At 43.2% G+C, this 10774-nt stretch overlaps 1 protein-coding gene across 1 annotated transcript in view; it reads right to left on the bottom strand.

Moving 5' to 3' along the window:
* Window positions 1-201: 201 nt before the first annotated feature.
* ALDH1A3 (aldehyde dehydrogenase 1 family, member A3) overlaps window positions 202-10774 on the bottom strand; it is a 28669-nt gene continuing 18096 nt past the window's right edge. The window contains exons 8-12 of the mRNA XM_010024251.1: window positions 10003-10187; window positions 5269-5433; window positions 2981-3138; window positions 1728-1802; window positions 202-359 (exon numbers count right to left, since the gene is read on the bottom strand). Coding sequence (XP_010022553.1) covers window positions 287-359; window positions 1728-1802; window positions 2981-3138; window positions 5269-5433; window positions 10003-10187 — 656 coding nt within the window. The 3' untranslated portion in view covers window positions 202-286. The remainder of the gene's footprint in view (window positions 360-1727; window positions 1803-2980; window positions 3139-5268; window positions 5434-10002; window positions 10188-10774) is intronic.

Genomic DNA, 10774 nt, shown 5'->3' with positions numbered 1-10774 from the left:
CCTTCAGGGGTACAGTTTGAAAGCAGATGTCCTGCAAACACTGCCACAGGTAGCAGACAGATGGGCAGCCAGGGACTTGTGCAGTACAAGTGTGTGCTGTGCTGCCAGTAAGGTCAGTTACATCAGTTTTCAAAGAGCCAGTTGACAAAATGGAGTCCAGTAGATTCAGCGTTTCTAGAGGAATAATGTTAGGTGTTCCCATTTTCCTTCCTCCCTTCCCCTCCCCTTGCTCTGAACACGTCCCCCAGGTGCCACATTCAGAGTGTCACATTCAGGCCTTCTGCTTTCATGGGCTTTTCTGGGAGAGTTTGATGGTGACTGTTTTCACTTCAGTGTATTCTGCCAAAGCATATTCACCACTGGAAGAGAGGAGGGAAAGGGACAAGCAATTGTAGCTTGTTATTGTGTACTTCCCCAAAGTAAGAGATTTATACACAAGTGCATTTTAGCCTCTGATTGACAGCTGCTGTCAATGACATCGGGCCATTAAAACCAGATCTAAACCAACCTAAACCAGCTATCAGTTTGGCCCCCCACTGCTCATAATCATGAAGTACATGCGCCTAAGTACCCACAATTACACCCTGTTGTAAAAGAAATGTGGAGTGCTTCTGGTAACAGTAACCCTGAAGATGACACCTTGTGACCCTCTCTCTAATGAAAACAGAGTACTATTGTGAGAACCCATAGAAGAAACATCTACATAAACATATTTACCAGTGCTTAGACAGTAATTAAATTTAACTTTTCACTGAAAGTAACTTCTGCCTACAAGATACCATGTAATAAAGAGGGTGCAGTTGCTCCAGAAATGCATATGGATGACAGACCCCACCACTGCATTGTCTTGGTTGGTGGAAAGTGGCTCTATTCCCATGCATTGTCCAAGGGATAAACCCCTGACAGCCTTTAGTTAGCCATGCAGTCAGGCAAAGTAAACTGTAAGGTCTCTATATATATATGTCCCATTCGAGGATTCATTCATTCGCTGTCTTTAGTGAGTGAGGCATCTGGATGTCTCAGAGCAGCAGATGCACCAGAACAGCTACTGGAAGTGGTTCCTGGAAATAAATCTGGCATCAGAATCCTCTGAAGAGTCTTCTGAATGGTGTAATAAAACCTGCCTCTCTCCTACACAAGAAGAAAGTCAAGATCTAAGCCAGTTTGGCAGTTCTACTTCTAACTTAGAGGGTGACGTTGGTTTAAGAACTTCTGCATTCGTGACCTGGAATGTCTGGTGGCCCTGCTGCAACAGGCTGGGGAACAAGGACAGGGGTCCTCATGTAACTTAGTTGCAAGCTTGGGAGGTGGGACCTAGAATGATTTTGGAGATCATTCCTTGTTGTTTTAGCTCCAACATGAGAAGGTCAGAGGTGGGAAGAGGTCCAACTAGGAGCAATCGAGGGAGGCCCAGATACCACCATATAAAGACGGAAGAGGTTTGGGGTGGACACCAGTGTCCCCAGCCAAAGTACCATACTTCTATATTGACGTAAAAGTTTATCTAGTAAGGAAAAATGCTTGCAAGTGGAATTGACTGATCTGGAGTAATTAAAAGCTTATGAAGCAGGTGAAGGTACTCTAAAAGGCACCACTTGCCTGTACTGGCTTAGCACCTCCCTCTGCAGTGTACTGCAAGCCTGATAGTTTAAAAGCAAATTTATCAACATTTTCACAGTTACTGCATTCACCATCCACATATAAACAAAATATTGAGCAAAACTCACAGTTCTCTGCCATTGCCTGACATTTTAAAGCCACCAAAAGGAGCCTGTGCGTAGAGCGCATTGTAACAGTTGATCCTACAATAAAAACATCAATTGTAAAACCACAATTCAATTCCAAGGAGAAACAAGATGATGATGACAACAACAACACAGAAAGGCTGAAACCTGACAGTTTTCTCTTTATACAGTTCATTCACTTTGAAATCAGATTTTAGCAATAAAATCTTATTTTGTGACAGAAACAGAAAACATTTGAGTGGTGCTCACTCTGACCTACATCTCACTTCATAGTCTCTTAACGGCTAAGACATTCATGCTTGAGCTGGAATTTATGCTATGTTCAGAGCTGTGCTTAAAATAAATAGTACAACCTATTCCCTAATTTAATGAAGCACATTCTGAACTGAACATGTTTACTCAGAAAGCTGTCTATAAACACTCATGAGCAGCCCCACCATCTACTTCCAGGTATAGAAAAAAGTTGGACTGCGCTAGACAATTGTGTTGCAGTAGTATTGGAGTGTCAGGCACTTTTCTGTAGATATTAGGTAGAAAAAGCTAAGGCAGGTATTTCCTCAGCATCTCAGTAAGCTCAAGTGACTGAAGAGAGACAGGTATGGCTTGGTGCTAGAGGACTACCCCTTCATATATGCACAGCACATATCCTACAAAGCCCAATATCCCATTTTCATGTAAATGTTACTCAGAGGCAGATTCTTCTGGTGCCAAGTCTTGCAGTCAGTCCTCTGTAGGCATCAAATCAGATCTCAGAACAAATTCCTATCTTAAGTGGGGAAAAAAATCAGGATTCCTTCTTTAAAATGATTCTAATATAAAATAAGTAATTTTGTAAGCAAAAATAGCTGATCTTTCTGACAGTGGAGTGATGCCATCTACCGTCCATACTGATTTGTGCAGCTAAGACTCATGCTACCTAAAGACAGTGAGAATTGCTTCTCCCTACATGCTGGAAAGGATCATGTCTGGTGGAACTCACTACAACCCCCTTAACACTTTCAGAGTTTTCCAGTCGAAGAACTGGAACTACATCAGTTGAACGAAAAACCACTCCATTTCTTGCCTGTCTGGTCTTTACCACCTTATTTTGATGAATGGATGTTGCTTTTGAGCAGAATGTCAGGAATTAAGCGGACTAATACATCTTACCTCTGGCGCGTGATTCCAAATCATACAACCCTCCCCTCTTCCACGAAACAAAATCCCAGCCCACACTCTGGTCCCACACTGCTTACCAGACTGTTCCCGACTGCAATGCCGAAGCTAGCGTTAATGCTCTGTCCAGATTCTTTGTGAACACTGCAGCTGTGAGTCCATACTCAGTACTGTTGGCTCTTCTTATGACCTCTTCTATACTCTTGAACTTCATAATTGGCTGAACTGGCCCAAAAATCTGCACACAGTAGAGGAAAGCCTTTGCTAATCATGGCAATGTTGAAGTAATCAGAATTAGGTGCTTTGTTTGGATACTTTATTTAAAGTCTTATATCCTGGTCTTCTAGAAGTCACTGATAAAGTCTTTAAAACCTGGTCATTAAACTGACTTCAAAGGAAGTACAGTGATGTGCTATAGTAGTTAATACATGCTAAGATCCAACAACTAATGGATCATATGTAACAATCAGAATAAGCAGAGTTAGATCTGGACAAGTTTCAAATGATTCATCCTTACCCCTTTTATAACTCTCCTTTAGAAGTCAGTTGAGTGCACTCAAGTAATAATTCATATATTTCAAGGACTGCAAGTTTTCCTCCTCGGTTTGAACTCTGATTTTGTCATTGTATGCAGTTTATTTGCATGCAGTGCATTTACCATGCATATGTTTGACCACAAACTTGGCTTCCCAGGCTGCCAGTATAAAGGCAGCAAGCACACACAATGCTTCCCAACTTCTGGATGGAGTTTCTCATCCGGTATGACATTAAAGGTGAGGCCCTTTTCTGGCCTGTGTGGTCTTGCAGTATAATAAACCCTGAGCTAAGGCGAGATACAGTCTCACTTGTGCCACCTTGAGGGCCAGGCTGAGCAGTTTGCCTGGCCCTCAGGCTCATACAAGTGTTTCTAAATGTCTTCATTATGTTCATACTTAACTTGACCCTAGGCAAAGGATGAACGTGCCTCTGCCACAAAACTGAGAATGAATGAAACTAGATAAACTTCATGAATCATGGCTTGGGATGTGGAGTCAGTTCATTAAAAAAAGGCCTGTCATGGGATTTTCAGCTCTCATTCCCTCTATTTTTAGACTGTAACTCATGCCCAGACTGACTGATATCTTTCCCAGGTTTCTCAGAGATGCTGTGGCAGATCTGAGACATCTAAACATTTTGCCAGGAGTGCACAGTAAGTAGCCCCATAAAAAGCACTAGGTTAAACTATAATATACAAGTGCCAGTTAGTTAGACTTTGGCAACTACTTAGTTTCCATTGGGGAACATGATGAAAAGTAGATTAACTTCTATTTCAAAGGAATATCAGAGGATCTAATCACATACAGCTTGTTCAATTTTTTTGCATATGAATAATGAAAGCCAGAGTATTAGAGTTGCACTTTTCTGGCTTCAACCATGTTTGCATAGAGGAAAAAATGGTCAATCCCAGCGGATTTCACCATGAAAGCAGAATCATGGATCATTTCAGACGTTAAGGCTGAGAAAAGTTCTTCAGTGGCAATATAGCAGGGCCATTCCTTCCCTCCTGACTAGCTTCACTGCACTTTCCTGCAAAAAAGCAACTCCTTTTTTACAAAGTAGTGGAGCAAGAACACAGATTATACTGTCCTCTCTCACTGTAAATCAGCATGTACCACAGCTGAGCAATTTCAAATCCACTCAGTAGGAGGTGCATGAGAACACATCTGCGTAGAGTGGGAGAGCTTAACTGTCTTCAGAAAACCTTTCAACTTCAGGGCAAAGAAGACATAGATTGCTCCAGCCTGCCATGGTTTCAGTTATTTTTATTCATTTATATTTAAAATCAAGAGTTCAGACAGAAACCCTTCCATCACCTCTATTTCTTACTCAGAAGCAGTGTTTACCTAGGTAAGGCATGCACTTGTGTTTTGCATTATATCAAGTTCTGCTGAAATGAGACCAGAAGCTTTAGGGTAGTGTTACGTACTATATTTTTGTCTGGGTTATTAAGGTCCACTACATACACTCACAGGGTTACTTCCCTTTTAGAAAACCAAACAGAATGAGGGAAAGGTGCAAGGCATTAGAAAGGGCTGCAGACATCTATTAATTGCACAAAAATTGCTGCTAAAACATTTTGACAGGGTTTTTGCCTGTTCTGCTCTCCCCCTTCTTCTCCCACAATTCCCCCTCTATGCACATACACCCAGATTGAAGCTTACCTTACAGAGACTTCATTAGTAGAATAGATTTCATTATTAAGACTTGTTAAGACACTGAAATAAGTGAAACTTCTATTCTTCTCTCAGGTTTTCACTTCAAACTACAACCATATCTCTTTTCTTTCCCATTTCAATGCATATAAAGGTTCAGGTGACTTTTACTGTACCTCCTCTTTGGCGATACGCATGTTGTCAGTGACCTCTGAAAACACAGTGGGTTTTATGAACAGGCCTCTGTCTTCAATGGCAAGACCCCCACACTCCAGCTTAGCCCCTTCTTTCTTCCCACTTTCTATCAGCTCCAGGATTTTATCAAACTGGTTTTGGTCAATCTGTCAGACACAGAAAGAAAAGAAACAGACAACAGTGCCTTTATTATCACTGTTCCAGAGACTGGAGTCATGGTATGTGGCCCAGGGGCACATTTCAGGGCACTGACAAAGCGGGTGAGTTTATATCTCATTCTATGACATGACAGTCAGGCAATAAGCAGGCTGAAAGACAGGACATGAGCATAGCCCTGAGCCACAGAAAACAGGAGGTGAAGTTACATGTGATAGTTCAATCTGATCTAATAGTTTGCTGCCACATGGAGAGGGTCTCCCCATTTTCCCTGCCTCCACATCTTGGATATGCACTCCCATGGCCCACCTCGCTCCCACTCTGGAATTTACTAACCTTCTCCATGCACTCATTCAGCTCAGTAGCATCATGAGAGCAGCCTGAGATGAGTTTTGCTGGGCTAGCAACCTCAGCCAGCTCAGCAAGGGATCTGACCAACAACAGAAACAGTGCGGGGGGGAGAATCAGGGTATATAAACTATTAAGCTGATGTTGCTGTAATGTGCAGCTTCACCCACAGCTATCTGTCCCCAGCTGGAAGAGCCCAGCAAGCTCTGCCTTCAACTCTTTACACACACACACACACACACTGTATAACCAGCCTCAAAGATAAGCCTATTAATGGGGTGACTTTAGAACAGCTACTGCTCTGAAGCCATACTCTTAAAATCATGCAGGTACTGTCAGGCTTCAAAAAACCATGCTATTTGCATGATGCATAATTAAGAGATGAAACACCTCATCATAGCACACTGCAGATGGTAGGAGTCATCTGAAACTAAAACTAACAAAACCCTTCACAAGTTCATAGACAAATAAAGGACTCCAAGGTGCCCAGGCAGCCTGGGAGGTTATTCTGAATGCCAGGTATCTCCAGATGCTTGTACTCGTTCAATACCCCTCCCTAAGCATCTGGTTTTATTTCAGCGGGGCCAGTTGGGACTGTTTACTTGGAGTGTTCCACACTCGACTCCTCTAGATTACAGACTATATCCTGTCCTTAGTTAATCCTGGCCACACGCAATCCGAGTTGTCATGCTTTTAGACAAGTATCAAAGCTTCAGGAGGGTGTCCTTGGGGTACTTCTGGTACACAGTGGAAAGAGAGAGCAGCACATCTCCTGCCACACAGATGTGTGTATCACATGTGCTGTGGACAGCTTGTACTAAGTGCTCATGTTCACTCGTGTTAAAATGCTACCCAAGAAAACACTTGATGCATGCTACTGCACGAGAAAATGTGTGCCCTCTTGTAGGACTCAGGGTGTCACATAGTAAGTTTGGCAGGTGTCACACATATTGTCTATTTGGCTGGTTGCTTAGTTGCCAAATGTAAATAGTTTGAAATATCTGCAAGTGCTTTCCATCCTGGCATGTCTGTGATCCAGAGCAAGCCAGTCCATCCACTTCACATCACAGAAAACAAAACAAGGATATTTATACAGCTGTAACTTGTTGCAAGGCAAACTATAGTTAGATGAAAAGACACTGGGGAAAGAAAACATTTGTAAAAATGACATGCAAGGGTGGAACTGTTTGTCATTGTAACTAGAGCTTGCAAGGCTTGTTTAAATTCTGTCCCCTACTCCACTATTATTTATGGTTTGAATATTGACTTATATTAAATACACATGGTCTGGTAGAGCATATTCTGCTATTTGTTCAACTGATTCAAAAGAGAAGAAGGGTTCCAAGGATCACTGCAATAGTGAAGCCCTGAGAACCCCCAAATCTTCATATCTTGCTTCATTTAAGTCAAGACTTCAAGGGGCAAGTTTTTCCTTTTCCAAGCCTAGCATTTGTAATCCTACAGAATAATCACACAACAATCTGGTGGGCACCGACTCTTTCACTTACATATTTTACTTTCATGCTTTAATCCTAAAGTACACAAACATCTACAGTCTAAGGAAAATATTCACCATCTTAAAATTCAAACAATAGGTTTGGGGCTGGATAAGTGCTGGCTACCAACTGCCATGAGGCAGCCTTGATGCTTGTTTTATTCCAAGTCTTGTAGTCCACAAATCCCAGCATTTGGGGTTCTACAATAACAAAACTAGTGCAGTCTTGTTCTAATCTAATCCAATCCCTGTTCAGGTCCACCAGGATGTTAGTCTCATCTAACGCAGTCTGCTGCTCACAGTTGTATAATGCCCTGGTTAACCACTTTGCCATCTGTGCAGAATTACTTTATTACTTCCTGTGATACAGCTCACAGGAATCCAAAGTTAAAAACCCCTTGGTCTGCATTTGAGGTTGGCACTCAAACAGCCCTGATCACCCCTCAGGTTTCTTGTGGTGTCCTTTGAGTTGCAGCCAGCCAGCACAGTCAGACCCATGTGAGTGTTGGAGAAGGCTCATCAGAAGCATGCCTCGTTTCTGTTTAAATTTAATACTGTTTAAATTTGACCTAATTTTGGTCAGAGCAGTGCAGCTTCTATCAGCATAACCTAATCCTGGAGCCGACAGTCTTTTTCCCATACCCATGGCAGGAGCACCCGTGCCAGTGCACAGTAATCCACATCAGGGAACTGACCTGAGTGAAACCTTTCTTGCTCACTTCCAGAAAGGCTGGATTAGACCTGAATCAGCCAGTTCCTAATCTAGTGTGTAAGTGCAGTGCAATATAGGAACAAACAGCTGCACACAGGACCACGTTTCTAAGTTCTTGTGGAACTGCAGAGGCTGTAAAAAGTGTAAAACGCTTTCTGAACTCTCTGTAATTGCAGGTCCTGTTGTCCGACTATGATCATTTGGAGCTGATGCAGGACCAAAAAATCATGGGCTACAACTACTGTCAGCCTAAAGCTGGCTCCAACTCCTTCCCACTGTTGGCTTCTAAGCCAGTGATCGTCCCAGAATGGGGTCTACATAGCAGCATGTGGCCATTTTTGTCATGCTATTGTGTATGTTCACCCTGACCCACACAGAAGAATGAAAGCAATGACCTGGATCTGAAGCACTGAGGCCTGACAGGGAGAGATGAAGGAGAAGAAGATAACAGAATATCCTTCCTGGTGAGTCTTCCCTTATCCATCAGTTCAAGATAAAAAAAAAAAACCCCTCACAGCAGAACAGGAACAGAGGAAAAATTTCCTTCAGGAACAGAGGAAAAATTTGCTCTGGAAGCTTCACATTTGAACAGTAACCTGTGGGCAGGTGTGAATCTTTGCTACTTTCAGAGGCATTTTAAGCCCTTGTGCCACTGCATCATTTCTCTCTTCTGCTTGAATTTCTGTGTGTTGCATCTTACAGCATAGGCTCCAGACAGCAAGCAACCATAGCTGCAGAGTAAGTGGTTGTTACTTTGCACTGTCAGCCACATGAAAGCTTTGGGATTAACAGTTTCCTCCCATTCTCTTAACACCTTCCCATCTTGGGCTTGCCAGCTGCATGCACAGAAGTTCAGGTGTGTGTGTGCCCTCTCTCCTAGGTACAAGTGGAACAGATAAGCCAGAACAAGGAAAGAGGACACATGGGCCATATTTAAAATCTGACCAGACACTGCTATTCCAACTTATTACCCTCAATTATAGCTCTCTATGCAAAGAGTCTCCCTTAAGCAGAAAGAAGGTAAGAGCAGACCTTGAAACAGTTGGAGGGTCAGCTCTTCTCTGCTGAAGCAAGTTCCAGCATAGGATTATTGTCCTACAACTGCTGAGCAGTTTGAAATCTCTTTCTAGGCAAGTTAAAGGATAGGTGTAACCCCAGCATGAACAGGGGATGTACACTGGCTTCTTCCACATGCATGAGGACACACAATGAGGTTTTGCTATGCATGAATCATGTGTAAATGGGTCTAGATCCAGATAAGGGGGAGCAGATGTCTTCACAGCCATCCCGTCTCTGAGGGATCCTATATAGCATCAAGGAATTAAAACACACAGTGCAGTACTAAGAACAGGAGGCCTAAGCTACAGATTTCTGTGATTCCCTCTTTATTTTTAGCAGCAACCAGTGGCCCTGTTAGAAGATCTGACCCAAGGATCATCTTCCTCCAGAGCTCTCCAGCACAGCTCAGATTGCTTCAGAAGGAAAAAATGAGAGGAAGGCTCTGAAAGCATTGACAAGGCTGGTCATGACAGCGGCTTGGCATGGTTCTTCCTCCTAATTCAGCTGAAAATTCTCCAAAAGGATCAGAAAACGAGCAGAGGAAGAGAGGGAAAGTGGGGACTCAGGAGTCCCTGGGCTCTAACTACTTGTCATCACCAACACAGCTAAGTAGCTGAATGGCCATTTCTGCAGCTGCACTCTTCTGTGCATTGCTTCTTGTTCCAATATGCTTTGTATTAATGTACCAGGGAGTCAGCCCCTTCCATAAAGCTGGATAAGAAGTGAATTAAATACATTTGTGTTTAAAAAAAATTACAACATAACATTTCAACAGTTGTGATTAATTGATATTTAAAATAGCGAGAAAAATAAAGCCATGATACATTACTCACCCCGCAGCACTTCGACCGGGACCATATTCGTAAGGATAATATTTACACAAGGAAAATGAAATAAAACCACAACCAAACCCCAAACAACAACTGTTCTCAAGCACACAGTTACCTGGGGCCCCTGTTCAGTTCTGGCATCAAAGGGGTCTCCAACGAGTCGCTTCTTGGCATACTCCACGCTGCGCTTGACAAACTCGGGGTAGATCTGCTCCTCCACAAACACTCGCGAGGCGGCCGTGCAGCACTGCCCTTGGTTGAAGAACACGCCCTGATGGGCACATTCCACTGCCAAGTCCACTGCAACACAGCCCAGGAGGGAAAAGTGTTACCACATGCAGTTTCAGCCTCCCAGTATTTTCAGACTTGGTTTTTTGCCTTTCTTTTTTGAAAGCCTCCGTAAAACAGTGCTGACAATGGTCCACACCCATTGAAGGCACCCACAAGGCCTCATGCTGCCCCCAAACCAGATCACTTATTCCACCCCACTTCCTGCCTTTTGACTCAAGGTCTAGTTTGCCATAGCTCCTGGTATTTTCTTCCACAGGGACTCATTGAGGGCAGTAACCAGTTTTAACCTGCTGTGGGAATTCAGATGTGGATTCCTAGATACTGTGCATTGGTCCCTGAAAAGTAGTTTCAGTTGTGATTGTTCAGAAAGCAGTGTTCCCTTCTGTTTTAAAGCCAGCTTCGACCAGGTCCTTGCAATGCTCTGTTAGCACATGGCACAAATACCTTTCAGGCCATTTCAGTATAATGGTCTGCTCACCTGCCATAGGAATGGTCCCTGTGCTGGGCAAGAGCTCCAGTAAAGAACTGCATCTTGCCCTTGGACAGAGGTTTCCTTCAGTCTTTGGGGTGGATGCAGAGACACACAAAAAGCACTA

The sequence above is a fragment of the Nestor notabilis genome, unplaced genomic scaffold, assembly GCF_000696875.1.
Source record: "Nestor notabilis isolate BGI_N333 unplaced genomic scaffold, ASM69687v1 scaffold30201, whole genome shotgun sequence".
Lineage (NCBI taxonomy): Eukaryota > Metazoa > Chordata > Aves > Psittaciformes > Psittacidae > Nestor > Nestor notabilis.
This window is presented reverse-complemented; position numbering and strand designations above follow the sequence as displayed.